Below are 23,385 nucleotides of genomic sequence, written 5' to 3' on the forward strand. Positions count from 1 at the left end.
ATAAAACTCATTAGCTTTGAATACTATAACTAGTTAGTGGAAAGGTAATTAGTTGAAATAAATTTGAAGTTTTGCATGTTTAGAGATAAGATGCTTCATTTTTATGTTCAATACTGTATTCTTCTAAAATCCATAAATACCTGGGTTTAATATTTTACTACTTATTCTTGACACCAGCACTGAGCTTTCACCCTTGTATGTCAGCATTTTTACTTGAGTATTATTGTCTATGCTTCGAGAGTATGAAAATGATAACTCTGTGACATTCTGGATAATTCGGCCTTTACTGTAAATTCCTTACAGACTTCCTACCTTCTTTGCTAATGAAAAGGAAGCAATGGTTACTTGTTGAAATTACAGAATCATCAATGGTAAATGAGAAACTGTCACAAAGAGACTCCTATTTAGGTCCTTACCTGTTTCACTTTTTATGACAACAGATCATAAAAAGAAGCATCAGAAACCTTGTATTTACCAATGTCATAATTCTTAGTTTTGGATAATGAGAACAAACACTGAAAAGCATGGAGACATTTTGCTTCACGCTTTGGGAGCAAGATGTTTCTGATGAAAACTAAAAACAATGGATTGGCTCTTTCTGTTTTTCTCTTAATGTGTGATCCTGTATTTTTTTTTTTCCGGCCAGGTTTAAGAGCAGGACTAGCTGCCTCAATTGCTGGAAGTTCTATTATCAACAAAATGTTGCTAGCAAATATTGACCCTTTTGGTGCAACGCCATTTATTGACCCAGATCCAGATTCAGTGTAAGAATATACTTTTGCATATATTTTGTTTTGGCTTTCCTTGTTTCTGTTTTATATGAATGGTAACATTTTAAATACATTACAATAAAAATAGTCCCACATCCAAAAAAAGAATCATCAGAAAATTTCAAAAGTTGATGATGATGAATACATTAACATATGTGAAATACAGTGGTTTTCATGATCTAAGGTAGGTCCCTTCCAGTTTGTAGTCTCAGATACCAACCCAGTGGCAAAGTGAGTCACAGCTCTATACGCTTTTCCCTGGAATGTTTTATTCATCAGTGCCTTCATAATCGTAATTTTGCTATTCCTTTCACCTCATTTTTTTCTCAGCCTTGCCAATTCTGTCATCTTTCCACATTCAACATCCAGGTTTACTTATTTCAGGGAGTTTCTGGCTCGCACTGATCCCTTCCCTTCTTAAAATTCCTTTAAAACATCAATTGTTCAATATGTAGTGATACTTTGTTTTACTTCCATATTTAATTTTGCTTTTTTATGTCTCATTTCTCTAATGACACTCCTGAAGGACTGTACCACACTCCTTTGTACTTTTTTAAAGCGCCTAGAAGAAGGGACTAATCTAGTTGTTTTCTGTTTAATAAATACTCAATAAAAATACAAATGCGAAGGAGACTTTTTGACCAAAAAAAGAGTATTAGCATCTGACTGTGAGGCCCTCTCATTTGTGTGTGTAGTGAGGGACCTGTGTAGGAAGTAGAAGAACTAAGGTTTTGTTACAATTAGTAGAAAAAGCATTACCACTACTGTCTCCACTTTCCCCTGCCCACAGTCCCTTTGGGTCACTTGTTCTGAAATTTACGACATGCTGGGGCACGCACATGGCACATAAATAGGAAATGATTCCTGCTAAACCTTCCTCACTTCTATAAGAAATGTAAGCTTAAATGGTGTCAAGTGTTATTTTGTGTGCAAATTGTAATTGTTGTTATGAACCTGAAATTGACTTCCACGTACTTTTCCTTATTGTAGAGATGGCTATTCAGAAAAATGTGTCATGAACAATTACTTTGGGATTGGATTAGATGCAAAAATTTCATTAGAATTTAATAATAAGAGAGAGGAGCACCCTGAAAAATGCAGGTAATTTGGATAATAGTGATAATGTAATTACACAAAGGCAATTTTACTTTAATTTCATTTATTACCTCTTTGGCTCACTGTGCGTTTAAAGGGTAAATAAATAATGGTTATAGAAATTCTCTGCCAACGTTTATTTTCAGGAGCCGAACTAAAAACTTGATGTGGTATGGAGTCCTTGGAACTCGGGAATTATTACAAAGATCATACAAGAATTTGGAACAGAGGGTTCAACTTGAAGTAAGTTCATTTTGATAGTAAAGACATTTCAGATTATCTTGTAAGATTTATTTGTGGAGCTGATTTGGCCTTAACTGTTCTCTTGAATGGGCTCCCCTGGTAGCTCAGATGGTAAAGAATCTGCCTGCACTGCAGGAGATTCCAGTTTGAACCTTGGGTCGGGAACATCCCTTGGAGAAGGGCATGGCTACCCACTCCAGTGTTCTTGCCTGGAGAATTCCTTGGACAGACCAAGGGGTCACAGGGAGTCGGACATGACTAAGTGACATACTTAGGACATTTGGGGCACACTTTATTCTCTTGAATAGTGCTTAAACACTGGAGGGAAAAAAAATATATGTGGTTTTCTACTTTATGTCAAAGGAGGTATTAGACACTGGATATGAGTGACACACCTAATTACCATTATCATTAGATCCTGAAATTTAGATGTTTCTATGAAATTGAGGTTCCCCGCGAAAAGGCCAGACCTTGGAAGTGTGTACATATACAGGATAGTATTTTTAAATTTTATTTATTTTTAATTGGAGGATAATTGCTTTACATTGTTGTGTTGGTTTCTGCCATACATCAACCATTAATCAGCCATAGAGTATACATAGGCCCCCTCCCTCTGGAACCTCCCTCCCAGGATAGCATTTTTATCCGATTTTTTTTTTCATTTAAGTTTCCAAATTCTGACTTGATTCTATAATGCCTGAAGTTTCATAAATCTCTGAAAATACCATTCACAGTAAATAGAAGTTTTTAAGTTAAATGTATACTTTGTTCCAATTAATTCTAACAAGTTAATAAAATCAAAAGAGATTCCGAGCATTTACATTTTCTAGTTTTTTTTTTTTTTTTTACTAATTTAAATAGGATGATACGGACAGCAAAAGTTCTTTAATCTGATAACAGAAAAAAGAGGATGGAGGACATGGCTCTGAGAAGTCTGCTATGTATGTGTGTAGTTACTCACTCAGTTGTGTCTGACTTTTTGCAAACCCATGGACTGTAGCCCATCAGGCTCGTCTGTCCATGGGATTCTCCAGGCAAGAATGCTGGAGTGGGTTGCCATCTCCTCCTCCAGGGGATCTTCCCAACCCAGGGATTCAGCATTGAAGGCAGATTCTTAACCCACTAAGCCACCAGGGAAGCCCCGAGAAGTGTACTCATTTCTTACAGTATTATTTTCTTTCACCTTTGGTCCAGAGCTCACTGTTTATGATGAAAGGCTTGTCTTTCCCATCTTGTATCTTTTTATAACCAGATATTTTAAGTTGAGGTATAGACTGCATACAGTGAAAGGGAAATTGTTTTCTCCAACTCTTTGTGACCCCATGGACTGTAGCCCGCCACACTCCTCAGTCCATGAGATTCTCAAGGTAAGAATACTAGACTGGGTTGCTATTTTCTTCTCCAGGAGATCTTCCCAACCCAGAGATCGAACCCCAAGTCTCCTGCATTGCTGTCTGAGCCACCAGGACAAATCTTAAGTCGACAGCTCAATGAATTAAACAATGTCTTTTATTTTAGTTATTATCTTAATAATGGAATGTGGACTAGAGAGGTGTCTGGCTCATTCATTATCAACCAAATTTCCTGGCAAAAATAAACCTATTCTACCTGCCACTCCAGAGCACAGCTGTGTGATCCACTGTTTTGATTTATCATTGTTTATGAAATTAAGATATATGTCACTGGCTGAAAAGGTACAAAATCAGGAAGGCTCATACTCTGTAAATGCTATTGTTGGCCGCCCCATCCATTGCTCAACTTGGGTTCTTGCCTATGGATTGCTTATGTAATCATTTTCCTTATTCATGTCCCCTAGTCAGCTACACTCTGCTTAAGGACGGGTAAGAAGTTGTGTTCATCTTTGTTAGCCCCATAAGCTTGCACAGGTCCTGGCCCTGACTCGAGAGGGAAACAGACAGGCAAATGATCATTTACATAATTTATTAAGCATTGTGTGGTCAAGACCCATAGCTGGCTATCTTTAGGATTTGGGGAACTATTCAGGAGAATGGCTTGATTGCTTTATTTCTAGGAGAGTCTTCAGCTCTTCAGACATTCTGTTTCTGTCCTTTTTGATTGATGGTCCAAATTCTGAACAATATCCTACGCAGCTGCTTTGTAATCTCCATTAAGCAGAGGTTCTTAACACTTTTTGACCTGTGAACCCTTTTGGCATGCTAGTAAAAACTATGGACTCCTTCTCGGAATATTGTTTTAAAGCACTCTTTAAATATATATAGACACAAAATAAAATAATATTGAAATAAATTAACAAAATATTTTTAAAACATTGTAGAGTAATATATGTGTTTCTTTATTGCTACATCAAATGACAAAAATCTAATGGTATATATAATAGTAAGTGTGGACTTCCCCACACTTCCCCACCATGGTGGCTCAGATGGTAAAGAATCTGCCTGCAATGTAGAAGACCCAGGTTTAATCCTTGGCTCAGGAAAGTCCCCTGGAAAAGGGAATAGCAACCCACACCAGTATTCTTGCCTGGAGAATTCCATGAGCAGATGAACCTGGTGGGCTACAGTCCATGGGGTCTCAAAGAGTCAGACACAACTAAGTGACTAACACTTTCACACTTTTGCCATTACTTTTGAAGTAATGATGAACATAAATGATATTAAAAGATATCTGAAACGTCTGTAATATAATACAAAATATCTGTTTCTATTGTGATGAAGTCACAAGTACTGTATTGCCTTTGTGTGGCTTGTTGTCTACATTTATAATTGAGTGCATTGCTAGATTTCAGAGGTTGCTGACTATGAGAGAGATGTTTTTACCATTCCACTTAACAGACTGTGAATCTGTCCGTGGACCTTTGGTTTCTGTACCTCAGGTTCAGAACTTGATATAATTCTGACTTGATACAGAAGTTTATATTCAATGATTAAAGCGAAAATAAATTTAGGAAAACAAGATCAGTGAAAACGTCTTGTTAATATGCACAAAAGGTAAAGTAGAAAAATTAGATAATTCTTTGCCAGAGTTAAAAATAAACAAACAAAACACCTGCTACTTCTGAAGACCATGGAAGGTCCGTTGTTTAAAAATTAATTTCCTTGATGTTGGATCACTTGAGATAAAGGTGGAGAAGAGAGGTGCAGGGCTTAGGAAATTTTTCTCAGAAAGATCCCTTTTCATCAAGTGCCAGTCACTGACCAAAAAAAACCTCAACTTTTTGCTCAGGAGTCTGCCTTCCCCTGTTGTGTTGTATAGAAGTCATGTGTTGACTTTGAGTTTGTACAAAGCAAAGACCTTGGCCTTGGCTTCTCCAACTGCAAAATGGATAAAATAATGCTTATGTGCAGAATTATAATTCATTGATATGAGAAATCACAGTTTAAACTGTTAAGAATTATGCAAATATAAGCCCTGTTTCTCAAGCCATATACCCTGTGAATCTGATAGGTACTGAAGATTTAGAACCTTTGGATGACATTTATAATCCTCTCTACAATCATGGGAATGCCAGAAATGTAGAATAATGTTGTAATATCAAATTTTGCAATTTTTAGGGCAGAAATACCTTTGACCCGTGAATGAAAAATGTCATTAAGATTCAAATTTTTTTCTTAAAGATGACTTTTTTGTCCAAGTATATCTAATTTATATGCATCAAGCAGCTTGTTCTAGATTTTAAGTGAAGTAATGATCAGATACTGCTTTGAGTCCTTTAAATACTAAGATACATGAAGGAGAAAAACAGTGTTCACCTGTAATCCTTAATAAAATATAACAAGTTGTTTAATTCACATTTTTGTAATTTCACATATTTCCATAATCTCATAGCAGTTGTTTACATACTTTGTTAAAATTGGCTTATCGTAATTTCTATCTTTGCTTAGTTCATTCAATAAAAATGATTATAGCTACATCTTAAGTCATGTTATTATAATTGAAGGCTTCCCTGGTGACTCAGTAATAAAGAATCCTCCTGCCAATGCAGGAGACGCAGGTTCAATCCCTGGGTCGGGAAGATCCCCTGGAGCAGGAAATGGCAACCCACTCTAGTATTCTTGCCTGGGAAATCCCATGGACAGAGGAGCCTGGCAGGCTATAGTCCATGGGGTCAGAAAAGAGTCAGACACGACTTGGTGACTAAACAGCAACAAAAATAATAATTGAAGCTTCCTGAATGTTTTCTACATACTGTGTTTTATACTTAAACTTTATGAGATAGTTATTATCATTCTTTATGAGGCAAGTATTATTATTTGTTTCAGAAATAAATTTATTAAAATTTATTTCATTTTAAGTCAGTTACCTAACTAATATCAAGCAATTGGTACCTGCAGAAGCCAAAACTTCAACTCCAGTTTTTTCCCCCATAAAACATTAATTTGTAATTAAAACTGAAAAAAGACATTCACTGACTCCCTACTATGTGTTTTAGATGTTTCTTGTCCCGTACCTTGTTGGCCACACTATGGACTAAGTATTATTAGCCCATTTTCCAGATAAGCAAAATGAATCTCTGAAAGACTAAGGCATTTGACCAAATAAGTGACAGAATTCAAAACAGGCCCACTGTCTTCCCATATTTCCTAATGAAAGGAGCTGAAAAGCAAACACTAATCAGAAAAAAAGTGTAACTGCAGTTTTAAAGCATTTTGCAGCATCATGAACAAGTGGAAATATAAGATTAGAGAAGATTATACAAAAAATATAACACTCCTGAACTTACTCCTGAATCTGAAAGAAATAGTTGAGTCAGGTGACCTTAATTTATTGAATCTGTACTGCTCATACTTTCCCTGAGACTGTATGAAATGGACATTAAGCTCTTAACTCTGGGTGTTTTCCTAATGCATGTATGTTAAATTCAGCAAAGTATATGGAGCTTTTGACATTTTCATCTTATTCCATATTATGCTTGCAAATAGTATATTCGTTGATAAAATCTTTAAAGACTGCTCTGAATTTTTTTAGTATTCCTTTTATATTTATGAAGATATCATTTTTCCATTTCCTTTGTGACTCACACGACTTTTTTCTAAAGCACACAAAAATATTAATTCAGTTGAGTTCAGAAAAGGTTTATTGTTCAACTAAATACTTTATGATCATTCATTTATCAAATACTCACTGAGCACCTGCTATGTGCCAGGAACCACCCTAGGTACCTAGTACAGTGTGAACCTTTGATTATGTTGTCATGTAAAAGAAAAAGGTTAAAAACACCTTGTGGATGTTAGTATTAGGAAGTATTCGCAGTTATTTAAAAAGACCAGATTCTCATTTGTTCTAGAGGTTGAAGATCATTTTCATTGGGCATTAAAATGAAATTTTTATAAAATTATGTTAATTATTTTTTAATTTGAGAATTAGTGAAAATACAGCATCTGTTTTAAGTATGACATCTGCAGACTCCTCGCTTTTAAAACAAAGGCTAAAACCTTCTCTTCAGCAAGAACTTACTCAGGTGTGACTCAGTGGTAAAGAATCCGCCTGCCAGTACGGGAGATGCGGGTTTTGATCCCTGGGTCAGAAAGAGCCCCTTGAGAAGGAAATGACAACCCACTCCAGCCTGGAGAATCCCGTGGACAGAGGAGCCTGGTGGGATAAAGTCCATAGGGTCACAAAGAGTCGGACACGACTGAGCAACTAAGCATAGTGCAGCATATTACATATATATATATCACTTTTTTAATCCACTTATCCATCAGTGAACACTGAGATGGTTTATAAAACATGTTTTTTCAATTTGTTTTTCTGTAACAACTTCTGCTATAATTACTCTGTAAAATGGTTTAAATTAAAAAATAAGATAAAGATAATTTGTAGGAATATATTTACAGGAAAGCTAACGTCACCACCACTTTCGTCCATTGTCCTTTGTCTTTGGTCTTCTACTGTCTTCCAAACTTGTGGTTTTGCTCTTTTGATCTGACCTCTCAGCTTTTGACCTTACAGTGCGACGGGCAGTATATTCCTCTCCCCAGTCTACAAGGAATAGCGGTGCTGAACATCCCCAGCTATGCCGGAGGCACTAACTTTTGGGGTGGAACTAAGGAAGATGATGTAAGTATTCCCTTGCTCTGTCTAGAAGTTGCCCACACTTCTTGGCATGAGGTCCCTCCCTCCGTCTCCATAGCTGATGGAGGCGGTTGAGTCCTTGTCACGTTGCATCACTCTGATCTCTTCTGCCTCCTGCTGCCACTTACAGTGACCTCTGTGATTACACTGGGCCCACCCCAGTCATCCAGGATAATCTCCCCATCTCAAGGTCCCTAATTTAATCACATCTGCAAAGGCTCTTTTGCCATGTAAGGTGCCATTCCCAGGTTCCAGGAATGAGGACACGGGCATTTTGGAAGTCAGGGAGGGGAATATTATTCTGCCTACCAAAATACTTTACTGTACCTTTACTTTTCTAAATTTGTATTTTATTACCGTTTTAATTTTTAGAAATGTCAAAGGGCTCACTTGGCCATTAAGGTATATGGCTATTTTTGTTTTTATTAAAAAAGAAAAAACACAACCTAAGAAGTGCAGTTGTTCTAGAGATGAGAGATGAGACACTTATTAATGCACATATAACAATAAAAATGGGAAGTTTACCATGATCTTTGAAGAGTCACATACACTGAATGTGCCGTTTGATTTGAGGCTTATGATTGGCTCTCACTAAACCAATTTTTCAGAGCTCTTAAATGTGCAGGCAGGGATTAAGGTGTAAAATAAATTGGAAAATATTTGTAATTTTCATAATATGAATATATTCCAATCCTATTGGAGTATAGAAATTTAAATTAGCAACCAGTTATTTGTCAGCCCATCATCACTCTGAAATATTTCAAGGAGAAGAAATCAGTGAGATTGAGATAAACAAAGCTAATGTTTTTTGAACCCCTGCCAGGTAGGCAGACATTGTTCTGAGAGTTTCACATTCATAACTTAATAACTCACATTTAAAAAAAAACATGTATTTATTTAAATACATTTATTTAAAATGTATTTTTTATTTGAAGGATAATTGCTTTACAGAATTTTATTGTTTCTGTCAGACAGCAATATGAATCAGCCATAGGTGTACATAAGTCCCCTCCCTCTTGAACCTCCTCCCAAGCTCCTCCCAATCACTCCTCTAGGTTGATACAGAGCCCCTGTTTGAGTTCTTGAGACATACAGCAAATTCCCGTTGGCTGTCTAGTTTACATATGGTATTGTAAGTTTCCATGTTACTCTCTTCACACATTCACCCTTTCTTTCCATTTCCCCATGTCCACAAGTCTCTTCTCTGTGTCTGTTTCTCCATTGCTGCCTTGCAAATAAATTCATCAGTACCATCTTTCTAGATTTCATATACATGCATTAGTATGTGATATTTATCTTTCTCTTTCCAGCTTACTTCACTCTGTATAATAGGCTCTAGGTTCATCTGCCTCATTAGAACTGACTCAAATGCATTCTGTTTTATGGCCGAGTAATATTCCATTGTGTGTATGGAAAACAACTTCCTTATCCATTTATCTGTCGATAAACATCGACAGAACATCTGCTTCCATGTTCTAGCTATTGTAAATAGTTCTGCAATGGACATTGGGATGTATGTGTTTTTTTCAATTTTGGTTTCCTTGGGTACATGTCTTTGGTATATGCCTGGAAGTGGGATTGCTGGGTCATATGGTGGTTTTTATTCCTAGTCTTTTAAGGAATCTCCGTACTGTCTTCCATAGTGGCTGTACCAATTTACACTCCTACCAACAGTGCAAGAGGGTTCCCTCTTCTCTGCACCATCTCTAACATTTATTGTTTGTAGACTTTTTTTTTTTTTTTGGTAGACTTTTTGATGATGGCCATTCTGACTGGTGTGAGCTGATATCTTATAATTTTGATTTGCATTTCTCTAATAATGAGCGATGTTGAGCATCTTTTCTTGTGTTTGTTAGCCATCTGTTTGTCTTCTTTGGTGAAATGTCTGTTTAAATCTTTTTCTCACTTTTTGATTAGGTTGTTCATTTTTCTGGCATTGAGTTGTATGAGCTGCTTGTATATTTTAGAAATTAATCCTTTGTCAAGTGTTTCATTTGCTATTATTTTCTCCCATTCTAAGGTTTGTCATTTCACCTTGTTTATAGTTTCCTTTGCTGTGCAAAAGCTTTTAAGTTTAAATAGGTCCCACTTGTTTACTTTTGTTTTTATTTCCAATACTCTAGGAGATGGGTCATAGAGGATCTTGCTTTGATTTATGTCATCAAGTGTTCTGCCTATGTTTTCCTCTAAGAGTTTTGTAGTTTCTGGTCTTACATTTAGGTCTTTAATCCATTTTGAGTTTATCTTTGTGTATGGTGTTAGGAAGTGTTCTAATTGCATTCTTTTACGTGTAGCTGTCCAGTTTTCCCAGCACTACTTATTGAAGAGGCTGTCTTTGCCCCATTGTATATTCTTGCCTCCTTTGTCAAAAATAAGGTACTCATAGGTGCATGGGCTTATTTCTGGGCTTTCTATATTGTTCCATTGGTCTATATTTCTGTTGTTATGCCAGTTCCATACTGTCCTGATGACTGTAGCTTTGTAGTATAATCTGAATCAGGAAGATTGGTTCCTCCAGCTCCATTCTTCTTTCTCAAGACTGCTTTGGCTATTTGGGGTCTTTTGTGTTTCATATGACTTGTGAAATTTTTTGTTCTAGTTCTGTGAAAAATGCCATTGGTAATTTGATAGGGATCACATTGAATCTGTAGATTGCATTTGGTAGCATAGTCATTGTCATAATATTGATCCTTCCTACCTAGGAACATGGAACATCTCTGCAACTGTTTATGTCATCTTTGATTTCTTTCATCAGTGTTTCACAATTTTCTGTATACAGTTCTTTTGTCTCCTTAGGTAGGTTTATTCCTAGACATTTTATTCTTTTTGTTGCAATGGTGAATGGGATTGATTCCTCAATTTTTCTTTCTGATTTTTCATTGTTAGTATATAGGAATGCAAGTGATTTCTGTGTATTGATTTTGTATCCTGCGACTTTGCTAAATTTATGGATTAGCTCTAGTAATTTTCTGATAATATCTTCAGGGTTTTCTATGTATAGTATCATGTCATCTGCAAATGGTGAGAGCTTTACTTCTTCTTTTACATTCTGGATTCCTTTTATTTCTTTTTCTTCTCTGATTGCTGTAGCTAGGATTTCCAAAACTATGTTGAATAATAGTAGCGAGAATGGACACCCTTGTCTTATTCCTGATCTTAAGGGAAATGCTTTCAGTTTTTCACGATTGAGAATATTGTTTGCTGTGGGCTTATCATATATGGCTTTACTATGTTGAGGTAGGTTCCTTCTGTGCCCATTTTTTGAAGAGTTTTAATCATAAATGGGTGCTGAATTTTGTCAAAGGCTTTTTCTGCCTCTATTGAGATTATCATATGAATACCCACAATTTTTATCTAAATTTTTTCAATGAAGAAACTGATATAAAGTTTACACAGTTCATAAGTGGAGGAGACAGAGTTTAAAACCAGGCAGTCTGGTAACAAAAAGTTCCCAAATTTGTGTCCTGAGATTTTCAGTAAAAGTTTTAATTATGATACTACTTTACATTGAATATTTTTTCAGAGGCATAATTATGTATGATACAATAAAAACAGGGAGTAAAAGGAACAAAGTAATAGAGCTGAAATTTAAAGTTTTTAGGTTAATTTTGTGAAAATACATTTAACATCAAAGCAAAGTAAGCCCACGTGTTTTCATCTTCTGAGATTTCTTTTCATGTTCTTAAATGCCCTAAAAAGTTGTAGTAAGATATATAATAAAGCACATACAGATACTGCTTGTAACACCTTGAAAAATTTCCCTTAGAACATATCAAGTGAACTTGATTGCAATTTCCATGTTCATTACGTTTAATTTTATGAAATCTGCATCACTTTTTGAAATGTTGAAGTTTCCTAAAATTACATGCATCATTTTATTGAATACCTGAGTTATGTATGAACAGATATTTAATACATCTTATACCAAGATGGGGCTTTCCAGGTGGTGCAGTGGTAGACATTAGCTTTAATTTTCTGAAACCTGCATCACATTCTGAAATTTTAAAGTTTCCTAAAGTTACATGCATCATTTAAATGAGATACCTGAGTTATGTATGAACAGATATTTAGTACATCTCATGCCAAAATGGGGCTTTCCAGGTGGTGCAGTGGTAAAGAATCCTCTGGCCAATGCAGGAGAAGCAAGACGCAGGTTCCATCCCTGGGTCGGGAAGATTCCCTAAGTAGGAAATGACAGTGCACTCCAGTATTCTTGCCTGGAAAATTCCATGGACAGAGGAACCTGACGGGTTACGGTCCATGGGGTTGGAAAGAGTCAGACACGACTGAGCACAGCGCGCGTGCATACACACACACACACACACAGAGGCACACACACACACCAAGATGAATTATTTGAAAATATATTAGTTCACTCTTGTCAAAGTTGCTTTATAAGAGGGGCATGAGTATTACATCCATGGGTTTTCAAACCTTTATTATATTTATTTTAAGCTCTCTTCAGTGATTAATTTTGTCCTTGAAGTATCATTTACTGATAATATTCGCTTACTTTTCTGTTTCCTATTTTTATATATTTTTAAAAATATGTATGTTGCAGGATTTACATTGCTTGGTGTGCCATTTCATTTAAACCTTAACTGTATTAGTGAAAGTGTAATGTGGTTTTTCTTTCAGATATTTGCTGCACCATCATTTGATGACAAGATCCTAGAAGTCGTTGCAATATTTGACAGCGTGCAAATGGCCGTTTCAAGGGTCATTAAACTGCAGCACCATCGAATCGCGCAGGTCGGTTTCCCTACTGAAACCTGACTTCACTACTTGTGTGCATGTGCGTTCTAAGGCGATTCAGTTGTGTCTGACTCTGTGCAACACTGTGGACTGTAGCCTGCCAGCCTCCTTTCTCCATAGAATACTCCAGGCCCAAATACTTGAGTGGGTTACCATGCCCTCCTCCAGGGGATCTTCCCGACCCAGGGATCAGACCGTGTCTCATACATCTCCTGCATTGGCAGACGGGTTCTTTACCACTAATGCCAGCTGAGAAGCCCTCACCGCTTGGGCTGTGATGAATATATACTGTATATTCATCTATAAAATAATGGGCTTTCTTGTTATTCCAGTTGTTACTATGTCATCCTATGTGGAAAAGCATAACATCCCATTCCACAGAATGGACTAAGAGTCAACTTTGAATACAAGATTGAGTGTCAGATGAGTTGTACTCTCAAATAACTCATTTTATTTCAGTGCCGTACAGTAAAAATCACCATATTTGGTGACGAGGGGGTCCCAGTGCAGGTGGACGGAGAAGCATGGGTTCAGCCTCCGGGGATCATCAAGATTGTGCACAAGAACAGAGCTCAGATGCTCACCAGGGACAGGGTACGTAACTGGAAATAAGTCCTTCTCGAGTCTGTTCAACCTGTAAAAAGTAAATAGTCATGAAAAACACAAACCTAGGGAAAAGATTTAAATTGTCTTTTAGGTCTAACATTTAGATCATTCTGGCTCAAAAGTATGAAAAAAATATTTATTTAGTTCTTAAAATAATTTCTTCTTTTGGGTTTAGAGAAAAATTGAGCAGAAACTGTGGAGAATCCTGTTTCTGTTCCCACATATGTCCTCACCTCCCTAACAAGCACATGAATTTCCCTATTATATTTCCCTATTCTGTTCCCCTTAATATCTTGCTTTAGTGTGGTACATTTATTACAGCTGATGAACCACTATTGATCCATTATTACTCACTGAGGTAGTAGTTTGTGTTCTACATTCTATAGGTTTTGACAAATGTATAATCATTTGTGTCCACTGTTACAGATTCATGCCCAATAGTTTTACTGCCCCAAATATTCCTGTCCTCCACCTCACATCCCTCCCTCCCTTATCCCAACCCCTGGCATCCCCGTCCTCTTCTGTCTTTACAGTTATGCCTTTTCCAGAATATGTATTCTTAATTAAGGTCACACCCGTAACAAGTAAGACTACAACATCCATCCTGTTTGTTATACATACAATAGTAGATATTGAAGCATAAGTTGAAGCTTTTTAAAGACTCTCTGACATAATGATCATCAGTTACATTACTTTTTATTTGTTGTAATATATGAGAAAACTTTCAAATATCTTCTCCGTCCTTGTGATATATTTCATGAAGTGTGAAGATTAGGAAAAAAGTAATAGTAGTTTTAAAGCCATTCGTGTACTACCTAAGTACACATTTATTTGTGTGTGTGTAGCTCTAAGCGCACAGTTCATTGCCCTGTTGATTCTAAATAGGCCTTTGAAAGCACCCTGAAGTCTTGGGAAGATAAGCAGAAGTGTGACTCCTGTAAGCCAGTTCATCGAGCGAACTTCTTCACCCAGCAGGCGGCGGACCTGGCCACGGAGGAGGTGTCTCAGATGCAGCTCTGCTCGCAGGCGGCCGAGGAGCTCATCACCAGGTACCCGAGCGCCGCCGGCCCTGCGGCCCCGCGCGAGGCCCGTTCTGCTCTCCGTAGTTTCACCCCGTCTCTGCGGTGGTTCCAGGTCTGCGGAAGGAACGCCTCTGTTCTCCTCCACTTGCTGCCGCCCTTGTGCGTCAGTCATCCCTGTTTCCCTTCCTCAGTCCCCTCCGACACCGCGTGCACACCCTGTGGTCCCCACAGGCCGGGTCTCAGACTTCCTGAAACACACGGGAGCGCTTGCCTAGTGTACACTCTTGTCATTTTATATATTTTGCGTTTTATATATGTGCTCAGTCGCTTCCATCGTATCCGACTGTTGGCGACCCCATGGACTGTAGCCCGCCAGGCTCCTCAGGCCCTGGGGTTCCTCTGGCAAGAACACTGGAGTGGGTTGCCACTTCCTTCTCCAGGGGATCTGCCCCACCCAGGGATCGAACCCGTGTCTCCTGCATCTCCTGCATGGCAGTTGGATTCTTGACCATTGAGCCACCTGGGAAGCCCTATTTTATAGATGGCACTCGTGGTGAAGAATCTGCCTGCCAAGGCCAGAGATGTAAAAGATGTGGGTTCAGTTCCTGGATGGGGAAGATCCCCTGGAGAAGGGCATGGCAACCCACTCCAGTATTCTTGCCTGGAGAATCCCATGGACAGAGGAGCCTGGCGGGCTACAGTCCCTGGGGTTGCAAGAGTCGGACACAACTGAAGCAGCTTAACACATATAAAACATACATGTATGTATTATGTGTATATATATTATATATATAACCCTTCTGTTATTATTTCCCCACTTTACAGGCTTTACTGTGTGTGTGTGCCCAGTCGTGTCCACCTCTTTGTGACCCCCACAGACTGTAGCCCACCAGGCTCCTCTGCCCGTGAGATTCTCCAGGCAGGAATACTGGAGTGGGTTGCCATGCCCTTCTCCAGGGGATCTGCCCGACCCAGGGATCGAACCCAGGTCTCTTGTGTCTCCTGCACTGGCGAGCGGATTCTTTACCCCTGAGCCACCCAGAAAGCCCTCTTTACATTACATTACTGACTTATATGGTGCTTTGTAATTATTAAATATTTATAGGATATAGAAGGAAATACAAACATTAACCCTGCTCCCAAGAAGAGTTGGGGGTGGGGATGGGTGGGAACAGTCCAAAAATCTGTTTCCAGTAGATACATCATGGACTTTGCCAGACCACCGAAATTAATTTTAGGAGACAGAAAGAGAAGATTTAAAAAAAAAAAAAAAAACAGTTCTGTGAACATAAAGCAGATTAAAATCACTATGACCAGGATTAAAGGGACCAGAGGCATGTGTCTTTTCGCCTCCTCACCCAAATCTCGTCTACCCAACGTGGGTAAGAGCTGCCTGACCAAGTCACTGTGAAGGTTAAGTGGGACCCGCCATGGCAAGCGCCGTTGGCACGGCAGGTCTGGCATATTCGGTGTTCTGTGCATGATCGCTGTTATAGTCTTCCCGCACTTCACCTGGTCACTGATCAAAATGCTGGAATAGAAAAGAAGGCAAGCAAAGCTTAGGAGCCTGAGGAGCCAACTTGCTTGCTTTCCCCTCCCCACCCTCTCCATCTGCTCTGTCTCACTCATTCCTTATTTTCCTCTTTAAATATGTGTTAGATGCCCAGAGTATGCTACATGTTAGAGATAGGAAAAAAGATACACACTCCCTACTGCTGGAGACCAATATTTAAAATTTTAGAATAAAGGATGATAACTGTAAGATACTCAGTAGCTTAGGAAAAAGATAAGGAGAAATATTAATATCTAATATTAATATTTAATTAATTAATTAAAATTTAATTTCTATTTAGCCAGCTAAATCCACATAACTGCATTATTATGCATCTCAGCTTCTTATCCACAGACATAGTAGTTTTTTTTTTGTATGTCATTTTTGCCATACATTGACATGAATCAGCCATGGATTTACAGACATAGTAGTTTTAAGGTAAATACATCTTAGATACTGTGAACATCTTCTGTTGACTTCAATTTACAGAATTTTTTGTGTTTTTTTCTTTTTTCCTGGCTTTAGTGAGGTACAATGGGCAAATAAAAATTCTATACTGTATATTTAAGGTATGCAGTGTGATGATTTGATGTACATATACATTGTAAAATAATTAATACAATCCAGCTAATTAATACATTATGGAAAGCAGTATGGAGTTTCCTTAGTTTTCTTGAAACTAAAGCATACTTCCTTGAAACCACAATGTTCTTCCTATATGATCATCCTGTCAACCAAGCAAATATCCTTATCCAAAAAAAAGCCCGGGGGTGGGGGTGGGGGGGGACATGATTCCCCATCAGCCAGTAAATCAGGCTCACTCATCAGTTTTCAGAATGTGTATTCATTTGGAAAAACGGAAAAGTGAAAGTTAGTCTCATAGTCGGGTCCAGCTCTTTCTGACCCCATGGACTGCAGCCTGTCCCGCTCCTCTGTCCTTGAAATTCTCCAGGTAAGAATACTGGAGTGGGTGACCATTCCCTTCTCCAGGGGCTCTTTCTGACTCAGGGATCAAACCCAGGTCTCCTGCGTTACAGCAGATTCTTTACCATCTGAGCCACCAGGGAAGCCCGCACCTAGTAGGAAGTTCAGTTAGCAGTTGGAAATGTTCCCTTGGTGTTGATTACTTTCTTTTGCCTTGAAAATTAGAAAAACATTTACTCATCTCTGTTCTTCTGATTAATAACCTTTTCCTCATGATTTCAAGGTTATTGATAAGGATGCTTAGGTGATGTTTGCAAGTTCCTTTGTGTCTTGGATATCAGTCATATGATCCTTAAGAATTAAATTCTTTCCCTTTGCTCATGACTCAGCCATGGAGGACTTCTGTCTCTTCCTTTGTTCTTCCCTTCCTGGATTGAAGATCCTTCTCCTTGAAGATGTCAGAAGCAAAAGGATTAAAATAGATGTACCTTCTTGCTTATTGCACACCTTGCTCATTTTCTAGCAGTCAGTAGAATTTCTCCTTTATCTTCTTTGACCTTATTGCCCTGCCTTTATAGATGCTCTCTTTCTAGGACTGTTCTTGAAGGTCTAGATTCCAAAGGACTGCGGCACAACAGGCTTTGGCATTGGATAGACAAAAACTAAAATCCAGGCTCTATCACTGATTAGCTTTGTGTACATACTAATGTTCTCTGAGCCTCATATGTCGTCATCTGCAAAGTGGAGAAAAACCACAACTACCTGTTAGGTTGTGAACATTAAATTAGATAATGCATATAAAGCATTTAGCATGATGATATATGTGGCAATATTTTCCCCTAACTCGAATACTTTGGCCACCTAATGCAAAGAGCTGACTCATTTGAAAAGACCCTGATGCTGGGAAAGATTGAAGGTGGGAGGAGAAGGGGACGACAGAGGATGAGATGGCTGGATGGCATCACCGGCTCGATGGATATGAGTTTGGGTAAACTCTGGGAGTTGGTGACGGACAGGGAGGCCTGGTGTGCTGCAGTCCATGGGGTTGCAGAGAGTCGGCAGGACTGAGCGACTGAACTGAACTGACTGAATCTGTTGTAACTGCCTGGTTGAAGTTTCAGTGAATAAAAGATGTGTCTGCACTCTATATTTGGGACCCCTCTCAACTTTCCAGTGATAAAGCAAAATGAAGTGTTACTGTATCTTGTGCTTCCAAGTAGCACCTTGGTATGCGTTATCTCTGATGCTAGGCCTAACATTTTTTTCAATTTAATTAATTTATTTTTGGCTGCACTGGGTGTTCATTGCTGCACATAACTCTGTCTAGTTGCAGTGAGCAGGGGCTCCTTTTTGTTGCAATGTGCAGAGAATTGCGGCGGCTTTTCTCGTGGAGCAAGGGCTCTAGGGTGCGCGGGCTTCAGTAGTTGTGGCACTTGGGCTTGATTAATTCCTCAAGGCATGAAGAATCTTCCCAGACCAGGGATCAAAGCTGTGTTTGATATGCATTGGCAGGCAGATTCTTAACCGCCCGGAGAGTCCATAGGCCTAACTTTTTATATAAAAGATTTGGGGGTTGGTATTTTTTGTTTCCTGGTGGCTCAGATGGTAAAGAATCTGCCTGCAATGTGGGCTACCCGGGTCCCATCCCTGCGTTGAATCCGGGATCCCCTGGAGGAGGGCATGGCGCCCCACTCCAGTGTTCTTGCCTGGGAAATCCCATGGACAGAGGAGCCTGGCGGCCTCAGAGTCGCAGAGTCAGACACGACTGAGCAGCTAACACACACACACATTTTTTGTTGCAGTAGGGTAGGGTTTGAATTTTGTAAATCTACCCTGTGCCATTCATAATTGAGCAGTTATTAAAAACAATTTTCCTTTCATCATCTTTTTTTACTTGTTTTATTCTACCGTTTCTACACTTCAGAAAACTCAAGCAGTGCTCGGGAGAGTGGTGTGTTCATGGGTCTTGTTTCTGCTTCCAGGATCTGTGATGCGGCCACCATCCATTGTCTCTTGGAGCAGGAGCTGGCCCACGCGGTGAACGCCTGCTCCCACGCCCTGAACAAAGCCAACCCACGCTTCCCAGAGGTGAGGAGCTAATGGTAAATGCCCATTCCGCACAGTTTTTTGGTGTTACGTACAGAGCTTGATACTTTTAAGCGTGCTACACACTTTGAAAGAACACAGTATAGTCTATATGAGTCTCTACCAAAAGCTTACCCTTCACTTATGACCAAAGTTTTCTTGATTTTCTTTTCCTGCCACCGTTTTCCCACTCACTCCTGCTCTTAAGTTCACTTCACCTCTTTTCTATTTCACTTTGACTCTCTTGGCACCTTACCATCTTCCTTGTACTCCTTCTCCTTTTAAGTATTTACCATTTCTCTTTTTTACCTTCTCCCCTGCACCTTCACACAGGGCACACCTAGGTATCATGCATTTAACTAGAACTGATCACTCAGTGTTGAAGTTGTCTTCATTTCGTTTTACTGCATCAGTAAATTTGGTCAGTTTTCTAATGTAGAAGTTACAATAGGTGGATAGAGTCTAACTCTTGAAGTTATATTCACTTGCCAAGTGATACATGGCTTTGTTTTTATCCTTTCAGTTATTTAGTTGAAGTTACCTAAGTGAGTGTAAAAAGAAGTGTTTGTCCTCAAGATGAAAGTCTAGAAATCAGTCTAGTTGGTTGGACCTAATGAGAGTGAAATTCAGTGGCTAGAACTAATCATGATCAGATAATGCCCCTTTTAAGACATAATTTTCTTTGACTTAATTCTCGTGGGAATATGTGTCTTTTGTCACAAGCATATGCATGCTTGTGTGCCCGAGATGTGGTTCTGTGTGTATTCACTATAGTCACCATATTCTTTTGGTTTTGTGCTGTAAGAAGTAGAAGAGGTAATCCTGCCAACAAATGTGAGTGTGAGATTTTGCAGTTACAAGAGTATTTTGGCAGGTTTTTAAAAATATTTGCAATGTGAATTTAAATCAGAAAGATAAAATGTACTCTCTGATGATTGAATCCCAATTTAATACAGAACTACTTGTCTTTGATGTCTCTGTTTTTTTTTTTTTTTTTTCCTAGAGTCTTACAAGAGACACTGCCACTGAAATAGCCATCAATGTGAAGGCCCTATATAATGAAACAGAATCTTTACTAGTGGGCAGGGTTCCTTTGGTAAGGAAAAGAAATGATGGATACCATCAGAATGATGATAAATGTATGGTTCTTGCCTTCATTAGGGAGCATGCATTCATCAGATTCTAATGCACAGGCAGGCTCTGGCCACCATCTCTAGAGCTTCCCTATCACCTCGCTTTTGCTTTCAAGAAACTATATGGCTGTACCTGGGAGTTACACTTCAGGCTAACAGGAGTAGAGGGCTTCCCTCATAGCTCGGTCAGTAAAGAATCTGCCTGCAATGCAGGAGACCCAGGTTTGATTCCTGGGTGGGGAACATCCCCTGGAGAAGGAAATAGCAACCCACTCCAGTGTTCTTGCCTGGAGAATCCCATGGACAGAGGAGCCTGCTGGGCTTCAGCCCGTGGGGTCACAGGAGTCAGAGACGACCTTGCAACTAAACCACAGCAGGAATAGAGTTTCCTGTCATCATGTCTTTATATAATCATGCTCTCCCCAGCCAGCTTTGAGAATCTTGGGCTTTACAGAGAGTGAGACCTTCTTCAAGGACTCATTAACCCATGAATGCAGAAAAGTAGAGGAAGGCTTGAGCTGTGTCCCCGAAATTAACCTTTGAAATATGATTGTTACTGTTTTCTAGATTGGCTTAGATGATGCTTTCTAGAGTCGGTGTGTCCAGAACTAAATTTCAGGAACTAGACCTAGCCCTGGATTAACTCAAGATTGGTGCTGGAGATCGAGTTGAGGCCAAGTGTGAATCAGACCACAGTCCATGGACCTCAAACACAAGTGCTAGGATTCCCTAGATGTTTCTGCTTGGTTTGCCCAGAATCCTTCCCTTGTTATTTCCTGCCTCACCCTGGAAATGTTCTAGCATTGGGTCTTTTCGCCACCTAGTGTTCAATTTTAGGTTATTCACACATGCTGTTGTAAATGTAGAAAGCCTAATATATTAGCTATTTTTTAATTCCTTGTAACAATTTTGATTGATAGATGAGGTGATGATCTTAAAACATTTCTCTTTACTATAATTTTATCTCTTCCTGGGGAAAATTTATACATCTAAATAAAAGTGAGAATAAAAATCATAGTATCTGGCATAGTGAAAGAGTGAGAGAGGTGATCCATAGCCTAGCTAACTGGAAGTGCTTGGTTGGAATTTCTGTTTGGCTGCTGTCCAGAAGAATATTGCCACTGAAGCATCCTTTGCTCTGAGAAGAGAATCTTAAAGGCTGCATGAACCAATTGGTTTTATCCACTTCCAAGGGAAACTCAAGAGCACCTTCCTTGGGGCAAGAGGTGGCTGCCTCTGCTATGGTTGTGAATAGAAACTTTTAGGAAGAAATATTGGATGTATCTTTTGATAAAACCAATAGGAAAATCATCTTGGTTATTCTTGGCATTTCTATTTTTAGCCAGAATCTTATTGCTGCTCTTCTAAAATTAGTCCTATAGGAAATCCAGCAAGTCATGACCTCAGTACCAATTACTGGATGAAGGACATGTTTTTTGTGTGTTATTTGAAGTATATTTAAGATAATTGCTGACTGAAAAGAACTAGAAGCATAACTTATCTTATATTTTAGCTTTCTATACTGAAAGTACCCACTGAGTGTTACTTGGTTAATAGTAATCAATTATATTTTGTTAATATAGAAGGATTCTTCTGCACTTTTAATTCTTCTGTCATAGTCAAATATGGATGTTTGGTTTGAAAATGTACACCAGTGAAATTTTTATTTTTTGACTATACTGCACTGCTTGTGGAAGCTTAGTTCCCTGACTATGGACCAAACTTTGGTCCACGGCAGTGAAAGGATACGTCCTAACTGCTTTACCAGTGGATGATTTTTAAATGTTCGTCAATATTGATATCAAAAGAAAAAAATCAATCATATTTGAGAGCAGCTAAGTTACACTCTTTATTTTCCTTATAAAATGAATGTAGCCAATGAAGGAGACATAAGAGAAATAGGTTCAATCGCTGGGTCAGGAAGATCCCTTGGAGGAGGGCATGGCAACCCACTCCAGTATCCTTCCCTGGAGAATCCCGTGGACAGAGGAGCCTGGCGGGCTGCAGTCCACAGGGTCACAAAGAGTCAGATACAACTGAAGCAACTTAGCACATACAATTACTATTTTATCAGTTTTATAAGACATATATACTTAGACTAAAATAAAAGTGGTAACTTTTATATGATATGGTGGAGAATTTCTGTATTTTTATTAGCTTCTGGAAATACTAGAATTTGAATAACAGGGGATTTGAGAGCATTTGAATAACAGAGGGGAAAAAATAATGTGCATAGTAAATAATAGTAATCTCTCTGAACTTTCAGTTTAAAATCTTGAGAACCAGAACTTCACTGGTGTTCCAGTGGTTAAGACTATGCTTCCCCTGTAGCGGGTGTGGCTTCCATCCCTATTTGGGGAACTAAGATCTCGAATGCCTTGCAGTGTGACCAAAATAAATAAATTCAATCCTGTGAACCTATATATAGGTACTATGCAATTATGACATCATTTATCAAAGTTCAATTTGCTGGAAGAGATCCTCGAATTGTGTAGTCATGTTCTACTATTTACCAGCTGGGCCACAAGGGAAGCCCAAGAATACTGGAGTGAGTAGTCTGTCCCTTCTCCAGCGGATTTTCCCGAGCCAGGAATTGAACCAGGGTCTCCTGCATTCCAGGCGGATTCTTTATCAACTGAGCTATCAGGGAAGCCTGAGAAGGAAACTGAGACTCCTCAAATCAATTCATCATCCCTTGGGGGCATAGTTAGTAACAAGGCCAAGGCTAGCATTCAGTTGCCTCCCAGTTCTGCTTGTAGCAGTGTTGATTTCACCTTTATTTATTTATTGAATTTGTGACTTTTAATAACTGCTTTATGGACTTCCCTAGTGGTCCAGTGGTTAAGACTCCAAGCTCCTAATGCAGGGGGCAGGGGTTTGATCAATGGTCAAGGAACTGTTCCCCATGCTGCCCCGTGTAGCCAGAAAATTTTTAAAAATAGTGATGATAAGTGCTTTAAATGAATGGGCAAGAGGTGACCAGTTAAATTCTCTTTAAAGTTTCCAAACCTTCTTCCAGTTTACAAGCCATTGAGCTTTTCCTGATTTGTACAACAGCTTTTTATCACCAATTTTTCTGAGATCCATAGGCTTTTTTTCCCCTGAAGTTATTATTTTAGTTACCCAGAAGATTTTTGTGGCAGGTG

At 38.8% G+C, this 23,385-nt stretch overlaps 1 protein-coding gene across 1 annotated transcript in view; it reads left to right on the forward strand.

The window, feature by feature from the left end:
* DGKH (diacylglycerol kinase eta) overlaps positions 1-23,385 on the forward strand; it is a 208,970-nt gene that overhangs the window by 161,513 nt on the left and 24,072 nt on the right. The window contains exons 19-27 of the mRNA XM_061133431.1: positions 647-764; positions 1,761-1,871; positions 2,012-2,108; positions 8,040-8,147; positions 12,801-12,914; positions 13,377-13,511; positions 14,409-14,572; positions 19,004-19,109; positions 20,110-20,202. Coding sequence (XP_060989414.1) covers positions 647-764; positions 1,761-1,871; positions 2,012-2,108; positions 8,040-8,147; positions 12,801-12,914; positions 13,377-13,511; positions 14,409-14,572; positions 19,004-19,109; positions 20,110-20,202 — 1,046 coding nt within the window. The remainder of the gene's footprint in view (positions 1-646; positions 765-1,760; positions 1,872-2,011; positions 2,109-8,039; positions 8,148-12,800; positions 12,915-13,376; positions 13,512-14,408; positions 14,573-19,003; positions 19,110-20,109; positions 20,203-23,385) is intronic.

The sequence above is a fragment of the Dama dama genome, chromosome 30 (genome assembly GCF_033118175.1).
Source record: "Dama dama isolate Ldn47 chromosome 30, ASM3311817v1, whole genome shotgun sequence".
NCBI classification, from domain to species: domain Eukaryota; kingdom Metazoa; phylum Chordata; class Mammalia; order Artiodactyla; family Cervidae; genus Dama; species Dama dama.